This window comes from Plectropomus leopardus, chromosome 20, assembly GCF_026936395.1.
Source record: "Plectropomus leopardus strain MGB_pleo_1.0 chromosome 20, ASM2693639v1, whole genome shotgun sequence".
NCBI classification, from domain to species: domain Eukaryota; kingdom Metazoa; phylum Chordata; class Actinopteri; order Perciformes; family Serranidae; genus Plectropomus; species Plectropomus leopardus.
Window position 1 is genome coordinate 13,433,651 of NC_142195.1, and position 22,286 is coordinate 13,455,936.

Consider the following 22,286-nt stretch of genomic DNA (forward strand, 5'->3'; position numbering starts at 1 on the left):
ACGATGGGATGGAAAAAGAGAAATAAAACGAGAAAGAAAGAGATGCTCAAAGTACATCAGTTAGTCAGTAGGTGGAACTACACAATCAATCACTCCACTAAATTAAACCATACTGACAAAGACAGAAAAAAAAAAGATTTTAACTAACTTAAATGAAAGAATTTTTAGACACCATGAGGTCAAATATTAAAAGAAAATCATCTAACATGCAGGTCGAGAGGCAACAATTTGTTAAATTGTCGATATAAGGTCAATAATTGACAGAAAACAAATGAAAAAATAAAGTTGAATTAAAATCAGACTAAATACTGTAAGATTCACAGTAAGGATAGACCGATTTCTGCTGGTTGAAAAGACATATTTTTGAGGAATCATCTGATGTGTCTGCTTTTATCTTGAAGCCAAAATTAAACTGCTCTAATATGCATTATAGCTAGCAGTTTAATTTCATTTAATTTTATTTATTTATGTATAGGGACAATGCACATTAAGCAGCATTTCTGTAAATGTGCCAGTGTTAGTTGGCTGGCTAATTTTTTTAAAACTGTGATCCTTTAGCAATATATATATATTTGAAACCAATGAGTTTCTAATCTTTTTAATGTGGGTATGCATTCAAGTTCAGATAACATTAATTAAAATATGCTGACGGGTGGTAAAAACCATTGTGAGCATGTTGGCTTGTGGATATTAGCTTTTAGCTTAAAGCACCATGTGCCTGAGCACAGCCTGCGGATATAGAAAGAGAACTGGATACAGCGTTGAGGTGGAGAGGGCTCTGTTTAGTCCTATAACATTTACTCAGTGGCGCACAAAGCTGAAAGTGTTCAACTCCTGGGTGTAAAATTACCTGTATATTCGGGTTCATACTGCTGATTGGTAGGTCATTTCATTCTGCATTTCTATTGGTTGGTTAGTAGGTCATAACAGCAGTCACACAGTGAGATGGTCATCCCAAATTTCTGACACTGTCAAAATTTTATCCCAGGCTGTCTTTGATCACAACACCATAACAACAGCCATCCTCGAGCCTCTCTCAGTATGTGACGTAGGACCACCGTTTTAGAGCCACAAGCAAAGACATCACCACGTTTCTCTTACATTCTTTTATTTGGGACAACCCAAAATCGTGCAGTGTATGTAAAGCCTAAGTCTACAGGAAAAGGTTTTTTTGTGCCTAATGGAATCATGTTATGGACCTGATGGTGGTAGTTACTGGAGGCTTTGTATATAAAGACAAAAAAAGCAATATTAAATTTATTACATGTTAAATCTGTAAATAAAGTATTCTCAAAAACACCAAAAGTAAGCATTTACAGTTTATAGCTCTGGTTATATAAATTATTTTTAGCTTTACACAGTCAATTGGCTGGCTCAATATGCTTACTGATGTTTTGATAGTGCCCAATATACTAGAAGCATAAATCAACAAAACCATGCAGTTCCAACACAGAGTAGGTCATTTTCCCAGTTGTATGGTGATTTTTAGAGCAGAACAAATAAATATTCAGCATTTTTTTTTATATCTATCTGAATCTCCAAGTCACTATTTGGTATATGAACAGCACTTTTCAAATAGTTCTAAAGACACTAAGGCAGGCAGAGTCCGTTTTTTCCCCACATCTGTTGACAACACTTGAATGCCCAGCTATCGGTCTACCCATACCTGTGCAATTAACAGAGATAGTGAAAGTGGCTTGGTCCTCTTTGGCATTTTACCTTGTGACTACACTTTCGTATGGTGGTGGTGAGTTCGCTCACTACCATATCTATACACTTCAGTGTGGGCTCCTTCAGCTTTTGGATCTGCTTTTTCACTATGGCCTCAAAGGCCAGGTCAGGGGTAAACAGCCCCGTCCTGTAGGGATAGGCAGGGGGCACGGGAGAGAGGAGTACAATAAAACGAAAAAAGAAAGAAGACAATAAAAAGGTGGAGAAGAGGAGAAGTACCAAATAAAGGGTTGTAAGAAGACATGAAGGAAAAGGCAGAAAAGTGAGAGGCGTGAAACAAAAAAAAACAAAAGGAGTGAAACAGATGGTGAGGGGGGAAAGGCAATACACAGACAAGGAAGGTAAAAATTGGAGATGGAACAGAAGAAACAACAGAGGGTAAACAGCACAGAAGGAAGAAATTGCAAGTGAGACATCTGGTTTCCCCTGAAGCCATTCTACAACAGGACAGCGCTGGAGTCTCTATCTATGAATAAAGAGCGAACAAAGAGGAAAGACAAGAGATAGAGGAAGAAATAGAGAGAGATCCCAGCCTGCACAACTCCACCAGCCAACAACTCCAAGCAACATTCCGCGAAACTGCAGCTGTGCACCTCAACATTCAGCCAAAACGTCCTGATCCCTCCTGCTGTTGACCCTTTCTCCACCCATCCCTCCTTTTCCTCTGACTCCCAGCAGGAGTGTAATAATAACAGTTATGATCCCAGGGCCTCCAGGTTGTTGCAGTCCAACCGCTGTTAAAATTGTTTAGTCACAGTGGATCAATTTGGATAAAGACTACTGCTTTTTCTTTTTTTTTCACAAGCGTCTATAGCTGTGAGCTGCTGTGGAGAGCACTTAAAATATAATCGTCGTGGCTCCTGTCTGCTGTAGGTGCACGGCTGCAGCCTCACACACAAGGAAGTCTGGATGCTGAGGTCATCCAATATCGCTGCCAGGTATTCTAAAAGACTGATGAATGATCTTAAACATGTGTATAAATTTGTCTGTAAGAAAAGGTGGAAAGAGTATCTTAGTCAAGGTTCTTGGAGTCTCCTTGACTTGAAAACTACTCAAGTAAATCAATTTCATAGTGCTAAAAATATTTTCTGTACAACAAAGCTTGCACAGAGATGGTCAAAGAAGGCGGTTCAAAGAAAACTTAAAGGTCCAGTGTGTTGGATTTAGGGGGCTATATTGGCAGTAATTGAATACAAAATAATAAGTATGTTTTCTTTAGTGTATGAACACCTGAAAATTAAACTTGAAAATTAAACTCGTGTTTTCATTACCTTAGAATAAACCATTTATATCTATACAGGGAGCATCCACAGAGTCTGCCATGTCGCGCCGCCATGTTTCTACAGTAGTCCACAATGAACAAACCAAACGCTGGCTCTACAGGGCCCTTTATATTTTCATGACAGCCATCTGTTAGCAGACCCTACTCAATGAGCACTTCAGAAACTTTTTATTGTGTGTGTGTGTATGTGAGTCTGCATTATTCAGTGTCTTTACCACTTTAAATCACTGGGTCTGTTTGATTTGGAGACAAAGAGACCTCTGAGAATAATTCAGCTCCTGGTAAAATCTCCTGATAGTCTGGATCTTAAGTTATCAGAGAAAATGCTGAGTTAGTGGCCTGTCTCTGACATGCCAAACAATGTTGAAACACTGATTTGTAATGTGCAAGTGCTTTACTAACTGTTTTTACCGGTTTAAATCACCTGTGTCGTTTGTTTTGGAGAGACCTCTGCGGGTAAGTTGGCTCCTGCTGAAATCCTCCTTAATAATGAACACTGAAGGAATTCTAACTGGGAGAAGTTTCAGCTGGTTGCAATCTACAATCCTCATTGCTAGATGCCACTACATCTCCATACATTTTACACACTGGACCTTTAAGCTGTGTCTCTTTTGCACACAACATACCACAACAAAGATAATAACTTGTGTGCACAAAATGAAGAACATCTTTAAATGCTTTTAAACCCACTGGGGTTTTTTTCTTACAGTGATTATAGTAAGTAAAAGTACAGTTTAAGACTTTAAAATAACATAAAAAAAATAACATAAGCATGAAAAACATGCTCAATTCAAGCAAAAGATTAGTGCTGAATTTACTAGCTGGAAAGTCAAAGCCTTTTTATCAAAGTCATAAACTCAAGCTCTGAGTTGAGACTTTATTGGCAGCCATATTTTGATGAGCACTCAGCCTCCACACTGGTTTTTATCAGCACAGATTGCTGCCACGGCCAGCCTGTCCAGCCAAACTTGTCCAAAGCGGTATAGTCGGCAGGCAGGTGTACCGCAGCCCACCCTGCCACTCCAGGTGTCCCCTTGCTGTCCAAAACAAACAGCGAGGGCTGGAGAGAGTCAGGTGAGTGAACAGCAGAGGGACTTTGCAGATGAGGGTTGGAAACAAAAAGTGCTATCATCTGTTTACTTTTATTTGTTTACCTTCTTGGTACACTGCCTAACCGTACTGACTAGCTCAGAAATGACCATGTCCACACATTTGGTGCAAGGCTCTTTAATCTTCCCAATCTGCCTTTTCACAATGGTTTCAAAGGCCATGTCCGGGGTGAAGAGGCCAGTTCTGCCCGACAGAGAGAGAACCAGCCACAGGGCCAAAAAAGAGGAGGATGGTGGAGAGAAAGAAGGAAGGAGGAGGGTTGGGTAAAAAGAAGAGTGTTAATTATAAAGAATAACCCTCTGTTTCTGAGCCCCCCCCCCAAACAAAAACAGACACAAATTAGACAGAGAGAGGGAAAGAGGATGGAGCAACAAATCAACATGTGATATATTAAGTAATATTAAAACTGGGGTAGGCGGTTTTATTTTGCTGTCATCATGCAAAAATCCGGTAATAACCTTTGAGCATATTGTGATTCAAAAGGACTAGTGCAACCCTTGATTTCCACTCTCATTCTCATTTGTTTGATAAACAGACAGAGAGGGAGAGCTCATTAGCACATGTCTGAATATGAAAATAGACTTTCACTGCATTTTTCAAAACCTTAAAATTGAATTTTAGTAGCCAAATTAAGATGAAAACTGAGTACGACCCACTGCTACCAAGCCATTCATCAAAAACATTCCTAACATTACTACATTATGCCAACCATCAAGCTGGTATTTTAGCCTTGAGCTCTGATACTTAAATAAGCCAAATAAATGATATACCAGTGATGACAGAAACCAACAACATTCTGTTTATCATGGAAATAAATTAAATATAATTTCCTTTTCCATTACTCCACACATACTTGTTACCCACAAGCACATGACCACCCATAAATCCCATATTTCCTGCTTCTCACTATGTCCTGTTACTGTCTGATTCCAAACACCAACACATATAAATCCACGTGATTTTTCTGATGTTTTCAGCCTTATTAGATGATACGCGACATATGCACACACCGGCATGGATGGAAAAACAAACATAAAAACATGTGGAAAGGCCACATAAAACAAATAGTACCTGCAACCAGAAGTAACCTATCTAATACCAAATCTTCTCTAAGTGTACTGATGCCATTAGTATTCAACAGAGCCCTCAGTCTAAGCAAAGAGGTCTTTGCGGTTAGATAAGCAAAGTCAGTTAGATGCAGAGGTGACTGAGATGGAGAGAGAGAGGGAGAGAGAGAGAGAAAGAGAAAGGTGAAGTAAAGAGGGAGGGAAGCAGGGATGGAGGGGTGAGTTAGAGGTCAGACGTGCCTGATTCCGTGAATGTTCTTGATGGCGTAGCTGATCTCCTTGCGGAGCTCTTTCTCGTCAAACTCCATCTGCAAAAGAACAGGGAGTATTGTAAGTATTGTAATATCCTGCTTTTATTTTGCAAACCTTAATCACACTTCCCTCCCCCACATTTGACTCCTACAGTCTGCAAAACATAAAGTCACACTGGAAGTAAGGTGTTTTACTATTTACTATATTACTGTACAACCTTTTTTTTTATTTTTATATTTAAATACTGCAGTGCCTCATTCTTTCCTACTTTCCTCAACAAAGTGTCATATTGTCTTAAAAGGATGCATTATAAACACATAAAAAATATAATGATTTTAGGATTTTAGGTTAGGAAGCAACCTGTTTTTTTTTCTCTCAGTGAAAAACCAACAAGGCATTTTTTTCTGAAGCCTTAGTCACAGAGAGTAAGATTTATATCCTCAGAGGGAGGGTAAGAGAGGACAGAGGAGAAGGATGGATGAAAGGAGGAAAAAAAAAGAAATTGAAAAAGGATAGAACATGTGAAGGGATGGTTGAGGTAAAAGCCTCAGAGAGACCGAGGTTGGGGGAGGTGGATAAAGCGGGGACAGGCTCGGGGTAAAGATGATGTGAAAGGTGAACGCAGAGGATGTGGGGGAGGGATAATATGTGGATGGATATGATGATGGAGTGAGAGAAACAGAGGAAAGAAGCTGAGGTGGGGGAAGTGAGAGTGAAGAAATGACAATTGAAGAGGTAGATGTGAGGAAATGAGGGATGTTTGGGTCAGAAAAGCCCAAAATCAGAGTCCTGAGAGAGGCTTTCTCTCTGTCCGAGACTGAGAAAGGATCGCCAGGAGAGAGAGACATAATGATGTAAAGATATTTCACACTTTATTTAACCTTCTGCGCTGAGACAGTTTTTACTCACTTCACAATTTTTATTCACTTTAACATGAACATCTTTATGACCAATAAATCTCCATAAAAAATGTGCCACTCAAAAATGTATTTTCTGCGGACTATAGAAGCTATAATGCAACAGTTAACAGCCCGGATGCCAGGAGAAAACGTTAGCATTGTACTTTTCTGTAAACCACGGATATACATTTGTCGTTTCATACATAACGTTTCTAAAGTGACATAGTGTATGAGCTGACCTAAACACCTGCCAAGCTGCAGACCACTGCTGAAGACCAACAAACAAAACAGGTTGTTTTTAGCCATTCATTGCTGTTTCCAGCAGCTTTTTTTGCCACTAAACATCAGTGGCTTCTAGCAACCCATTGCTGCTTGTCCAGCTGGGGACAGAGCCACCAAAAAATCAAAAATATATTTTCCTAAACATAACCAAATGGTTTTTGTAACCACCACCCGCGAGATAAAAATGTTTAAATATGACATTTTTGGCGACTGATTGATTGATTGATATTTATTTATTTAACCATTATTTAACCAGGAGGTCCCTTGAAATTGAGACAGCAGTTACAGTTTAAATATAAATGAACACAAAATAGACAGAAATAAAACACAAGAGACAAAGCAGCTTGTTTCTCACTTACATGGACTTTTATCATGGCTTTAAATGTTTCTAAAGGGACTAGTTTTTAAGATGTATTACGCTCTGCAGATTACTCCAAGTCCAAGGAGCCAAGTATGAGAGGTCTTTGTCCCCCAGCTCAATGCAAACCCTTATGCATAAAGATTTACGACGATTGAATGGACTTGTTTTGGGTTTGGTGATTGTCTGCAAAATCAGGTGTTTTAATCCCAAAAAGGTGTCACAACTGTTACATTTGGGTACTATTGCATTGCGCATTACCTTGTGGGGTTAGAGTTAGGTCAAGCAGAGAGTCCAAAGAACATATTTATAAAGCTGGGGAGAGTCTTGCTTTACCTAAACGTGAAATCTAAGCTTACCCCCCCCCTCCCTGCCCCAATAATTTTCATCCAGTCTTCAATCACACAAAAACACATACACAAAAACCAACATATGACAGACACACACCTTGACCAGTTCAAAGGGGAAGCGTTCATGGAAGATGCGATTAATCCTGGCACCACCTGACAGCTCAGCTGTGTCAATCTGGTCCCCGGAGCCCTCTATACACTTCTCAAAGTCCACAGAGAACTGCTGCACCATCCTGCAGGGAGGCAGAGTGAGATACAGATTTTGAATTTATTGAAAAGATAGCCCCTTGAGAAGTAGCATTTTATATTTGAGGGGGGTACAATAAAATATAAAACATGAACAAAAGCCGCATTAACAAACAATACAAATAGACAAATACAGGGCACATCTCAACACACATGTGAAGATAAACTGAACCCAGTACTGTATCTACTCACTGAAGCAGAGCTTTAGTCTTGCGAGATGGATCGTCAGGTCTGAAGTTCTTGTACTCCTCCACCTCCTTCTCTATGGACAGAAGCTGACTCTGCAGCTTGGCCCGCAGACCCGGCAGGGTGTCCCGGATGTGGTTTGTCAGTTGCTGTGCAGGCCAAAGGTCAACATTAGATTACTGGGAATATGGGGAATGTTGGAATGGACATACAGCAGTCACCTGCGACTGATGCTCTCACTGACCACATTTACATGCACACTAATATTCCAAGATTATTTCAAATATGAAAAATTCAGAATTTGATATAGATCATGTTAACAGCATATTCTGTTCAGACAATCCAAAGTGAGCTTTTTTCTAAATGTAGCATTTTCCAATTAAAACATGGGATATGCCAATATTGTTTAGCTTTTAATAGCATTCTTTGGACATGTACACAGAGCATTCAGAATGAGTCTCAGTTAGGGTTTTTTAATCACGTTTTTTGACACGCAGCCTCTCGTCTGTGCACAATCAGCTCTGTGTGTACAAAAACCAGCTCACCAAGCGTTTGGAAGCTGTTCTGGAGATGCATCCCCAAAAGAGTGCTCACATTTCTGCTCAAAAAGAAAAACAAATTTACCTCTAAACATTATGAAAGACCTGAATATCAAAAGGTTGTTGGATGTGTGCACCAATGTCACAATGAGGGAGGCTGTTTGCACAGTTTAACAAGTCCGCTACTGGTGGGAAACTTTGAGAAAATCCTTTTTTTAATGAAAAGAAGCAAAATGGCACAAGTGGCTCCAGCCGTTCCACTCTTCTATATTTTGATGTAATAAACAGTCACGTTAATCAGAGTACGCACAGCTGCATGTAATCTGGAGTATTAGTGGAGTATTTATTTTCATTAGCCATGTGAACAGCTAATATTGTCTTTTCAGAATAAGGGCAAAAACTGGGATATTTTGTGCATGTAAATGTAGTCACTATGTCTTGCTCTTTTGCACACCTGATTGAGGACTTTCTGGAGGTAGGGAGTGCCCATACGGTCGGCCAGGTGTCTGTACGCAGGGTGGGAAAGAAAGAACTTCCTCTCAGCAGCCATGGCAGCGTTGATGTCCTTCCTGCCATCTATGTCCTTCTGGCTCCTGTTCACCACACCGATGTAACCTGGACAGACAAGAGTCCCACAAGCATTTACAAAACAGTCAAACGCTGCAAGATTCACAGAAAACCAACTCTTTTTTATCACTCCCTGGAATTTAAGGGAGCGACTGGAATCAATGCAATACTTGTGGTCAGACTGGTTATTTGACTGGACGGTAGTATACTTTTGTATTAGAGCAGTCTGGGAGTGTGCAGTGCTCTTTATTTTCTACATCTGAGTTTAAATAGCCAAACCCAAAATGAACAGCCCCTCCAGGACCAAACCGCTTAAAACTGTGTTTAATAATGTTTAGCTGAGGAAAACCACATTTCAGGAGACTTGGGATGAAAGGAAAGAATAAAGACGAACAATGAATAGAGGAAAGAAAAGAAGGAAGAAGGAATTACAGGAATAAATGTGTATGTGTTTGTGTCCAAGTTGATAAGACAGAAAGAGTACAAGGAAAAAACGGAGAAACAAGCAGGAAAGTTCAGGTCACGCGGATCCCATTTCACCTCCAGTTAAGTTTCCTCATGCATCACCCAGTTAAAGGCTGTTTCATGCTCTATAACTAATGCAACTGTGAGCCAGCAGCCTTGTAAATGTGAACATCCAGATTAGACAGAGAGAGAAGGGAGAAAAAGAAGGAGTGGGGGGTGTAGAAAAAACAAAGGACATGGAAAATATTCAAAAGCACATGCCTGGGTCCTAACCAAGAGCAAATGGAAAAGAAAAGTACCACATCAGCAAACTGCAATAAAGGGCAGCCCGCAAGATACACGCAAGCTCTCTTTTCCAACACTGTGTTTCTCTTTGCTCTTTTCACTGCTTCTCCTCTCCAACTCTTCAACCTTTCTGTCTTTTGAGTTCTAACTCATTACTGTTTTATCACACCCTCCATCCCTCCATCCCTTTTCTGTTGTTTTTTTGTTTGTTTTTTTTTTCAGTGCTTGGGACATTTTTGAGTACGACTGCCTCACTCACTACCACAAGAGGGAAACAGTGTGTCGTTGCAAGAGCCCTGAAGTGAAAAGAGGAAGCACTGTGTGTGTAAGTGTGTGCGTGTGTAAGTGTATGTGTGTGTATGTATGCTCACCCCTTCTGAGTGGAAGCAGCTTATTCTCCAGGATGTCCTTAGCGTCTGTTCCTTCGTCCATCAGGTCCAGCTTGGTGATCACACCAATGGTTCTCATACCTACACACACACACACACACACACAGACACACACACACACACACACACACACATACACACACCAAAACAATTTTGAAAATGCAACTTAAACTACACCATCATTTCTGATGCTGTAATGCATATTAGAGATGCACAATACTTGATTTTTGCCAATAGCTGATATTTTCCAACAAAATTGGGAAGATTGCTGATGCTAGTATAGAAAACATCAAGTCTCTCCTGTAGTGGTATGAACGTATTATTGTTATTACTCTCTTCCTGATGGCCTAATCACAGAATCTTCAAAGTTACATGGCTCAAAGACACCAATTTATGCAGAGATAGAAAAAAAATAGCTGAGATTCAACATGGAGACTGAGTTTGGGGGCCCTGACAGCAAAAACACATTCTCCTTTGGTCTTTGGTGGCACAGAGATTTTTTCAGGATCTGAGGTTGACTGCAGGAACATATGGGAACAAAAACTCTCAAATGTGGAGGAGACCATGAGAGAGAGAGAGAGCTTTAAAAGCAAGGAGTAAGACCTTAAAATAAGTTTTACTTTATATACTGTTGGGCAGTTTAAAAAGTAACATGACACCATATTTGATATACTGGTTCTGACAACAACCTTGATGTTTAAAAATGAAATATTGATACAATGTTAATCATACATATATGATAATATCATATTAAGAATTCAGCACTTCTTGAATAATTTCTATTTCCTTTCATTCTCGCTTTGTCTCCTTCCCCCAACACCATCTGTTTGCTTTTTCACTATTCATTAAGTGCATTTACTCTTTTTTGTATGCTTTTGTATAGTTATGGCTACAGACTCTCTCTTCACCTCCCTACACTTGTATTTGAGTGTAAATGATTTGCCAAAAAAGAGACAAAATGCTCAAAAAACACAATTAAAGATGAATTCAACTGACAGCATAGAATTTTCTATAGATATCGCAGTAATATTGTTATTGTGAATTTTTTTTTTGCTAAATTGATCATGCCATAAAAATCTGACATTACTCTAGCCTGACTGGCTAATATTAAATGAGTAGCAGGGTAAAAAGTATAATATTTTCCACTGACATGTAGCTGAGAAGTGTAACGTACAGTAAAATGACAATGTGTGTGTTTGTTTCTGTGTGTGTATACACTCACCCTGAGGGTCGACCTCTTTGGCAATCTTTAAAGCGTCAGAATTGGCCAGATCAGAGTTGGCCGGGGAGACAGCCAGCATCAGGCAGTTCTCTTTGGTGACAAACTGCATCAGCATATCTCTAATCTGCGCCTCAATGTCTGCAGGCTGGTCGCCCACCGGCACCTTGGTCATCCCTGGCAGGTCCACCAGGGTCAGATTCAGCACTGGGAAAAGAAAAGGGGTACAGGAGAAGTAAGAGAAACCTACACGAACTGAACTAAACCTCTTCAGATGAATTGTTGCAGAATAAAAACCTTGATGGTGCATAATATATTGATGTCAGACAGGCAGAACAAATCACAACACATTAGTATCTGTGTGGCAATAGAGTTTTATCAGCCTCACCATTAGGGGAGTAAACACGCAGGTTAATGGGCACAGGGGAGATGCCCTTGTTGGCCCCGGTGATGCGGTCAGTCTCTGCCTCGATTTCCTGCCGGACCTCATCAAAATCTGTAAACTTTTTGCCTTTACAGTGAAGGAACTCAGCATATTCTAGAAGAGAAGGCAAGAAGAAATAAATTAATATAAGTGAAATTATAGTAGAAAAAAACACTTTACGACTTTTGTACAAATGTTAGTGGATTTTATAACTCCTATTATCATTCTTTATTTTACCTCAGTTTGTGGGATCATAATCTCTACATCTTGGAACTATAGTCTTCATAATTTTGGGATTGAAGGGGATGTAAACGGGAAATATAATGTTGCCAACTAGTCAGGCAGTCAGCTCAAAATGTTCTCATTTTTTGGCCTCTGTGTGGCATGCAAAGTCAGCCAAATTAGCTATTAGCAGCTGCTATTGAAATTGTATCCACAGACTTATAGACAACTATCATTGGATTATTTTGATACTGACTGAAATTTAAAAATGTGATGATTCTCAAGCAAGTTTTTAAGTTATTAAGTGAGTCTTTTTCCATGATTTTGTATAAGAGATAATGATATTCAAAGGAAATGTGAGTCACACAGAATCATTTCATTCCCAAATCCAAACTACATATTTTTTCCTATCACCTGTGCTGCTATTCATCAGTCAAGATTGTTTGGTCTGAGCTGTCGAAAGTTGGAGATATCAGCCAAATAAATGGCTGCCCTCTCTCAAATATAATGCATCTAGATGGCACTCAGCTTGTGGTGCTCAAAGCGCCAAAAAAATATATATTTGAAAGAATCAACAGCAATGTCTTTTTCCACAGATCATGATTTGGCTACTGGAGATAATTAACAGACTTTGTTGTGAGCAATTTTATGTAGAAACTATTTTCTTTGCACCAATCTACATCCACCAGCTATCACCATGCAGGAGGAAGTGTGCATCTACTCATGGACGAGAGGCTCGTGACAGCACGAGATCTAAACATTAATGGCATCCTCCTCGGCTAAGCTGTAACATTTGCTAGCTTAATAGTAATAGCAGAGCTAGCAGATGCACATTGCCTTCTAGGTGGTGACATGACTAACGGATGTAGTTTGGTAGAAAGGAGACACTGCTGTTGAGTTTTTCAAATGGATTTTTTTGGCACTTTGAGCACCACAAGCCAATGCTATCTAATTCCATTGTAACGCAGAAAAGGCAGGTATCTCAAACACTCAGCAACTCATACCAAAACAATAAATAACTAATAAATAACACTGCTGGTAAGAGGAAAAAACTGAACTGTGAACTGTCCCTTTAACTGCTGCTGTGACGTGTTTCGCAGTTTAAAAAGCCCTACCCAAAGGTAATCCAGTAACCATGACTGCATTTAACTGAATGAATTTAATTTCTGATTCACACCATGAAAAAGTATGGGAGCAAGCTTGCTTGCAGACCCTGTAACATCCTCGTGAAGTGTAACCATGGTAACATGCGAGTGTTGTCATCATCTACAAGTCTGTAGAGATGAATGGAGAGTAAAAGATGCTGGAGGACAGTTTTTCTTCACACAATGTTTAGACTTTGGGGATCGGGGGGGGGTTGCACCTATAGGGGCTAAACTATGTCTAAACTGTTGTCTCCTTCTTAAAATCAAAGGAAATTATCTAGTTTTAACACAAGAGCAGCAGGAGTGGAAAAGGGAAATTAGGGCTTTGCTATAGATGCTGAATGCTGAAATCTGTGCAGAATTGCTTGAAGATGCAATTTGTTTAATTCCACCAAACCTCCGCAGGACTAAATAGAAGAGAAGAAACTGAAAATATTTTTTTTTACATTTACATAGATGTTTATTGGTAAGATGATCTTACCTGTGGGGCAGTTCATCAGCTGCAGAACCAAAGGACGACGAGTCACAATGCCAGAGCCACGGGGAAGGAAATCCCTGCAGACAGACAATCAGAAAGATGGTCAGCAGAACAAAAAAAAAAAACATGCAGAGAGACAACAATACAAATCTCCACATGATAAAAAGACAACAGAGCATGACTCAGTGATTGTAAATCATCATCCCGAGGCTTTGGGAAGACTGGAAATGTGCAAGGAAAAGGCATGAAGCAAGTGTAAATGTGTGGGTGTTTATGTGCGCAGTGTAACAACAAATCCTCACACAACAGCTGTGGTCCCACCATGCCAAATGTCCTCTTGATTTACAACAATGCTTTTTTTTCATCATTGTATGTTCATCTGATACCAACACAGAAACAGAAGGAAATGTTTTTGCAATTTGCTGATGATTTCCCTGGATTTACCCTGATTCAAACAAACTCTGCTGTTTTTCTTTTTAGTGTTTTATATCACCACATTTGCCCCTTCCCCCATGTTTCTGAAAGAAATAACATAAAAAACATGGCTATTGTAGTCACTTGCATGAGCTTCTTTAGCAGTTTTTCCTCCTAAATGAATGAGCATCTATAATGACTATTTCAATTTCTAATACAGAATTACTGAAAATGACAACAAATACGGTAATAAGGTATCGATGATTGTTTTCAGTTAAATTTTATGTTTGTATGTGTCCATGTTCAATATCCATTATCCACTAAAACACGATCCTGATGTGTCTGAGGTGTGAAGTATGTGTTTATGAACGCGTGAGAATGTGTACATAGAGATGCCATGTTTTAATGGTTCTTGGTGGGGGTTTTTTTGTTTTGTTTTTCTTGAACAAAACACAGTTTTTCTTGGGGCTGTTCAGTTGCTTATGCAACATCAGCGTCAACTTGCCACTGGCACTGTGTGCTCCTCAACCAGCTGACTGGACAGTTCTTATTCAGTGATGCATGATGTGTGTGCGTGCGTGCATATGCATGCGTACGTGTGTGTGTGTGCCTGTGTAACAAGGGGCTGTTTGAGACACATTCTGTAGTTTTCAGTGTAACATTGCATAACAGCAAACAGCAATTTATGAGCTTGTTTTGCTCATAGTTGAAAATAAAACAAGTCTTCACACAAAATACAGCTATGTGACTGAGTTGCTGTAAACCCCTAGAAGCCTGAGCAAATAGATTTGATTTATTTAAAAAAAAAAATGTGGGAGAGGGCAACATGGAACTTAACAAGACATAGACATAATATTAGCAAAAAATTAGTAAATGAGTTACAAGACAATACCTAAAAATAAGCAAAAAGAAACAAACTTAAGAGAAGGTTCTGAAAATAAAATATATATATTTATTTTATATATTTATTCTATTTTTTCTGTAACACAATTTAAATATAAAATTATTTTGCATATATTTTCCCTATTTTTTTATTTATTTTTTTTTAATAATCCCATGCTCTTTAAAAAACAAAAAAACAAACTCTAATTCTAAATAATTTCATGTAATTTTTTAGGAAATGTCTTGTCAAGTTTATCATTGTCTTTTTTCCCTCATGTTTTCAAAGAAATAACACCAATATTCTCAGTTTGTGAAAGGCTATAGTAAACTTACACTGAAAAAGTTTCAAATTTATTCAAATCATTCAACGCTCACATAAATTCTTTAATATCTGAGTAAAGAATCTTCAGTGATGAACTGACCGACATGAATTATAAATAGACAAGGCCTCAGTTTGAACCTGAAGCAAAGCCTGCGGCAGTTTGATACGAGTCATGAACTGGGAGTTAATCAGGGCTCAACTGCTTCTAAACTGTGACCTGACCAGATAAAAGCAAATTCAGCAATTAGATGTTCACCATGGGGGTTGCATTATTTTAATTTACCATAAAGACTGGCATTGTCTAAACTAGGGATGCACCATTCCAATACGGACATCAGATATCAGGTTGATAATTGCTCAGATAGCTGGATATACGTAGTATCAGTTAAAATGGGGCAGATTTATTGAGTTCAATTCTGTGTTTATATTTGATTACATGAGCACTAAGTATGTCATGAGTCAGCTGCACGCCAATACATGACATTATGTCCACATTGTATGCAGTTGTATTGTTTTATACTGGTTTTATACTGACACTTCAGTTGTAATTCCTTATCATTTTAAAGGATTTTGTTGTTACAGTTACTAAACAAAATGGTGATAAATTACTTCCAGGAATGAAGTGAGTGTAATAATCTCTTAAAACTGCAGGTTCTGCAAATCAGTCTTTGCTGATCCTTTCCAAACCTGCAATATATCACTTAATGCATGGGTCTATGTAACATGATACACAATCTTTAACGGTGTGATTGTCAAAATAAACCTGAAAAGACATTGTTGCTAATGTTTGAATAACCTTCACACCTGCTACACTGCACACAGCATCAGTCAGGAGCTTCATTATTGGGTCAGTATTTGCTGTTGTAGTACAGCCCTCTACAACAAAGGAAACCTCCTCTCCGTCTGTCCATCTGCTGGTCTACCTGCCTGCCTGCCAGTGTACGGAAGTGTGTGTGTGTGTGTGTGTGTGTGTGTGTGTGTGTGTGTGTGTGTGTGTTTGTGTGTATGTGTGTGTCGCTCTCTCCCACATGGATGCCTATTAGAGAAGACAGATGGCTTTAACTGCAGGTCTTCCTCTCACTACACTCCTCCTCATCATGCCACCACAAGGATCCTCCAACACATGCATGTGTACTGTATATCACCACAGCCACAGTACTATAAAGACTGTCTCTCTGTCCACTCATCATCTACCTAATCCTGCTGAGAGGGTGAGAGTCTCTCCTCCCCCACCCTGTGCTTTCATCCCCCAACGGTGAGGTGGGGAATGAAAACACCCATGTGACTGCCAGCACAACCCCCGCACAGTGGAGATACAGACGAGAGAGATAAATAATTAAATGAAAAGGAGCAAACCAGGACGACAAGGAGAAATGCAGATACCTTTCCAACAGTAAGAGAGAAGCTAGACAGAGACGGAGACTCGAAGAGAGATTTTAAAGTTGCAACAAGATAACTTCACCAAGCACTTACCTGTAAGTGCACTCAGCAGTCTATCTGGAAACACTTTCACTTCTAACAGACGTCGTTGCATGATAAAACTTAGTAGAATAATATAGTTTGATAGATCAATATATATGGCTTTACATATCTGTCAATCCATCTATCTATCGATCTATTTACTGGTATTAGAGTTGGTCAATATACAGATACCTTGACACAATATAAATGTGTCCACCATCCGTGATTTTGCCATAATGTTTATATAGTGGAAGCTATTATTCTGCAAATAAATAGGCAGGACACTCTGTGACAATTTTGTGTTTTATATGATTTTTGCACCAACGTAGTGCAGTACCTCAATTAGTCAGATGTTTAATTCACTAAAACAACCAAGATGAGACACTCCCTCCTGGTTATTTTACTTATTAACAGTTTCTCAATTGATTTTCAATAATCAATACTCAATAATCTGGGTAGGGGAGGTCACAGATTTACTGAGCATCACTGCTGGAGAGTCACAGCCAATCACATTAATTTCTTTTTTAGCAGATTTTTGGATTTTGGACTTTTTTAGCAGTTTGAAACAAAGACATTTTTTATTGAATTAACATTTAGCTACTGAATCATTAATTCACTCTGTGACATTTACTGCACACACACACACACACACACACACACACACACACACACACACACACACACACACACACACACACACATAAATCCAGTGGGTGCCAGCAGCTGCTGTGGAGTAGTGACTCATTGTTTCTTTGTTATAAACTGTACACATTCAGTGGTGTGAACTATGTACAGTGTACAAGATTGAGTGCGCGCACACACACACACACACACACACACACACACACACACACACACACACAAAGATGACCTATGCGCTTCAGTTGACATCTCAGATTCCATCAGTATGAAAGGGCTTCATGTATAAAACCAGCTTTGCACACTCTTTGCAAGAAAAACATTTTGTTATTCAGTTCATTGATTCAGTTTTGTTTGAAAATATTTATTTAGTTATTGTTCATAATCATACATTTTCAAAGATAAGTACTTTTCCAAAAGTTATATACCACCTTCAGGGCTTGATTGGGATGGTTAGTAATAATAACTCTAATTCAGCACACTGCTCTGTTGGCCTCTTCATGTGCGTCACATCACTTCCGATTCCCAGACACAGTCAGACTCTGAGCCTCATCTACAGTAATCCTGCTCTAATGCGTGCAGCAATAACAACTCTGACATCAGCGAACCAGCGCAACCAGGCAATTTCACTTCCTAGCAGTGTTTGGGTCTCCGATAGATGAGTGCTTTTTCGTGATGAATTTTACACACACACATCCACACAAGCACATACACATATTGCTGTGAGCCGCAGTGGAGGGTGGAGCCAATCAAACGACTGGTTGCTGGATGGTGGACATCCAGATTAAAGCAGAGCCAATAGTGGAGTGTATTGCAGGTAACCTACGGCCCAAACAGAGATTAGTGGTAATCCTCTGTAGCAGTATCAGTGCAAATGGTCCCCCCTCTTCCTCTGTCACTCACTCCCTCTGTGACTGCTGTCTCACTCATACTGTGTCCATACACTGTTTTTACAGTTCACATCAGTAACTTTAGAGGTTGCAACTAATTTTATGGGTCCAATGGTATCTTAATAAAGAATTTTATCATTTGGTGTAAATGAGAGCTGGAAAAGATAAAATTATATCATCAGTCAATCAACATAAAAATCATTTTTCTTGTTTTTTTTCCAACCAAAAGTGCCAAATATTATCCTCTCCAAGCTTCTGAAATGTAAGGATTTGACATTTTTATTTGCTTTTTTTATAATAGTAAAATAAATGTCCTTGTACTGGTACCAGACATTTTACCAGACTGGTAAATGTAGAATCCTAACACATTTGCTCCTTTTTGTTTTCAATCTCTCAATAGACTACTGTAAATCCTAATACCCTGCTGTGCTTCCTTGTGGTTTATTGTGATTTATTTATTTGTTCTTAAGCGAGAACCAAGATTATATAGTGGTCAAGTAGTTGTGTTGAGTTTATAAGCAGTTCATTTCCAGAGGTATTTCTCAAGAGAACAGCATTATAAACTAACAAAGACCCATATAAACCTATAAAACTGAATCCATCCATCTATTCATTATCTGTAAATGCTATTACAGGGCTGCGTGGGCGGGAGGCGGGGCACACCGTGGATAGGTCTCCAGTCAATCAGAAGACTCGATCAAGATAAAGGATTACGATAATTGCAAACGACTGAAAATTGCACACTGGCCTGGAGATTATTTTTACATTTTTGCATGTTCAGCTGACCTGCTCTGCACAGACTTAAAAGGCTATTAAACTGTAATAGGAATTCATTTGAATTAATAAACTGAAGGTGAATCAGCTGAACATTGTATCCCCTTCCTCTATTATTACTATCAAATTACTGGACCTTTCCAAGAATCTTGAGAATTAACAATTAACTGCAAGTTTCAATCTAGGAAATAAAGAGTTACTGCAAGAGGTCAGATTGATTAGGCCAGTTACCTCAAAAATAAAAATTAAAAAATCTATCCTGTTCACTTATCCAACACAGCTTAAAAACAAAAATGACTGTATAAGTTTTTAATTTATTTTTTATTTTTTAAATTTTTTTATAACCTATGGACCTCTATTCAAGCAGAATCTTTAATAATGTTTTGAATTAAACTGAATTGAATTGACTTAAACTGAATTGAATTGAATTGAATTGAATTGAATTGAATTGAATTGAATTGAATTGAAGTAAATTTGAAGTCATCGAGGGACTCTTTTTCTCCATGTTTCTATTTCACTCCCTACTCCTTTTATTTGACAAGAATGAAAGCTTTAACAGAGCACTGTCCTTGTCTTTCACATTTGTGAAGCTGCAGCTTCTCCTCATAATGCTTCCAGCACTCTCTGTGTTATGTAATACATGAAGCCAGCTATATATCATCAACTTAATCTCTGTGTGTGGGGGTTGGAATAGAGATGGCAGCAGGAAGAGAAAAGATGTGTGTGTTGTAGTTTTATGTTCCTGGTTTGTGCTGGTGCCAGCAGCCCTCACTGATAATAAAGTGCTTCATTGGTCTAAGATGCACAGTATGCAGCAGCAGCATTCTCCTTTAGGAGTATGAGTTCACCCCAGGACAACATTGTATATGACCTTTTTTATTTTTAACATATTTATTTATTGTTTTACTTGCTGTTATCTTTTCATTTACCTCTTATCTACTGTTTACAGAATAGTACTTATTTCTTGATGATTATTGCAATCATTTATTTTCATTTATATATTAATTTCTTTTTATCTCTCTATGTATAGGTTTTATCCTGCTTCTGGTGTTTCCTCACTAAGTGTTTCTGCAGTACTTTTAACATCTTGCTGTTTTATCCATGTGCTCTGGTTTTATTGTATGAAGCGCTTTGTGTTACAGTTTGGTTTTTTTTTGTATGAAAAGCATTATACAAATAAAGTCTGATTGATTGACTTCTCAATTTGCATTATGCTATCAGCTATTGACCCCACATCCTGCCTAATGGTGACAATTGATATATCATGATGATTAAACATTTATTCTCACCAGATAAAAAAAAATCTATTTATATTAAAAATTTGTTGTATTTTAGGGGAACGCAGCATTGGTGCTGATTTAGTGTCAGCTGTATTTGATAGAGCTGTCCATGGTGCTGAAAGTTAAAGGCCTCTGACCCACTTTCAGAATCAGGATAGTGGAACGAATTGGTGAAAACTGCTTGATGTAAAAGTGAAATATGCATCAAACATGACAGAATTACTGTGCAGTACATGTAATGTTAAATGTATTCCTTTTTCTAAATGTAGAACTTTTTTCTTGCCACTTTTTTATAAATCTCCCCTTTTTCACAGTGACACTTAAACTCATTTTCATGTCACGCAGTTTATGTATTAATGTTGGATTAATGTTTAGTCAAATGTCAACATGTGGCCAAATATCCCCACCTCCACCTGCACTAACAGGTTTCATCCAGCTGGTGCTGCATGTGTCGGGCACTGGAGACCAGTAAAGCTCCCTCCTTTGTGTGTGCTAATTAAACTCTTGGGAGGCTAAAAAACAGACCGGATGACAGACAAAGAATGGCAAACGGGGGTTTGTGCTCAGAATTAGATTTATTAAATGTCTTCTTTATTGCCAAATTACAGGCAGACCAGTGGGACACAACCAGAAGATGTAACTACAGTAAAGTGATGCTTTATCTGTGTGTACAGCTATGATAGATATTCGATTAATTAATAAGTCAATAAGTCAATAAAAAATAAACAGCAACAATTGTAATAGGCAAACAATTGTTACTTTAAGTCAATTGTAAAGCAAAAATGCCAAACACACTCTATGTTTTGGATTGTTTGGCTGTTCAGTTCTGGACTCTGGGAATTTCTAAATGCATTCTCACTATTTGTAAGACTAAATAATTAATCTTTTTGTTACACTATGAAAAAATGTTGTAAAAATCATCAGTTGCAGCTCTAAAAAGAGATCCACTGTTTGGAATACCAAATAATATACTGTATATCATTCCTAATTTAAACACTGAAAAAACACAGAAAAAATCTGCTAATAATTCAAGAATTTAAAAAAGCAGTTCCTAAAGGCGGCGAAATGTATCTCAACTTCTTATTGTCTCTACAACAAGAAAAGGGTATGAATGAAAACAGTGAATAAGAAAAAATGTTGCAATGACCAACGCTGCTTCAGAACGCAGACTTTTATAATAAACTACTTGATAACTGAGAGCGTGTGTCCCTGTTATTTTAGTTTAACCCTGCTGCCTTTACTTAGAGTACTTAGAGTGGAGCACTTTTATATTTTACAACAAAAAAGCACCTTTGGGAGAATTTAAACTGAATGAGACAGAAAAGGCTGAGAAGGGGAGTTTGAACTGATGAGATGAATACAAAACTGAACAATGAAAAAAATGAGACAACAGTGGACTCTTTGCAAGGACAAATTAGGAGAGCTAGGTCAAAAACATCTAGAGGACATATGATAAAAGAGAGAAGATAAATTTGATTAGCGTCCTTAGATGTTCTGTCATGCCGTCAGCACAGCATACCTCAACAGCTTGTATACTGCTAAGAGGCTGGCTGTCCTTGCCAGACATGCATCCAAATCTAATCCAGCTGAGAGGAAAGGTGTCATGGTGAACTATCAGGAGTAACAGTTTCTATATGTGTACAGTAAACTGCTTTTAACAAGGTTTATGTCAGTCCTGTAGTTGCTCATTTTTACCAAACAACCAGTGTGCAAAGTGAAATAACTGATATAAATGTCTTTCTGTTATTTATAAGTCTCCTTTACCCTTGTATTGATTGTCTGTGCTAACTGTGAGCAGTGACAGAAAATCAAGGGAGAACAAACTTGTTAGAAATCAAAAGCAAGCAGCTAAATAAGAGCCAACAAATATTCCTGGTCTGATAGAAACATCACGTTAAATGACTTTCTGAGAGGCATCAATGTAAATTTCTGAATCAGACACACGGAGGGGAAGATAGTGACAGAGAAAGGAAGGATTGTGACAGATAAACACACACTAAGCGTGTGTTGGTTTAGGCCAGATAACACAAACACAATGGGCCACGGGAGGTTGAGTGAGTGGGAGGATGGGAGGACCTGAGCAACGTCACTGCAGCTGGACGAGGAGAGCGCATACATTAACACACAA

The 22,286-nt window shown here is 38.6% G+C and overlaps 1 protein-coding gene across 12 annotated transcripts in view; it reads right to left on the bottom strand.

Annotated features, from left to right (window-relative positions):
- The window catches only part of dnm1a (dynamin 1a), a 62,860-nt gene that overhangs the window by 38,018 nt on the left and 2,556 nt on the right, over positions 1-22,286 (bottom strand). For 8 of the 12 annotated variants that reach the window (XM_088070655.1, XM_088070657.1, XM_088070660.1 and 5 more), the window contains exons 2-10: positions 13,500-13,573; positions 11,616-11,765; positions 11,231-11,434; positions 9,991-10,089; positions 8,757-8,917; positions 7,770-7,912; positions 7,429-7,564; positions 5,431-5,498; positions 4,168-4,306 (exon numbers count right to left, since the gene is read on the bottom strand). In XM_088070655.1, coding sequence (XP_087926781.1) covers positions 4,168-4,306; positions 5,431-5,498; positions 7,429-7,564; positions 7,770-7,912; positions 8,757-8,917; positions 9,991-10,089; positions 11,231-11,434; positions 11,616-11,765; positions 13,500-13,573 — 1,174 coding nt within the window. Of the gene's footprint in view, positions 1-1,719; positions 1,859-4,167; positions 4,307-5,430; positions 5,499-7,428; positions 7,565-7,769; positions 7,913-8,756; positions 8,918-9,990; positions 10,090-11,230; positions 11,435-11,615; positions 11,766-13,499; positions 13,574-22,286 lie in introns of all 12 variants that reach the window. The other 4 variants (XM_088070658.1, XM_088070661.1, XM_088070662.1 and 1 more) reach the window with 1 other exon arrangement.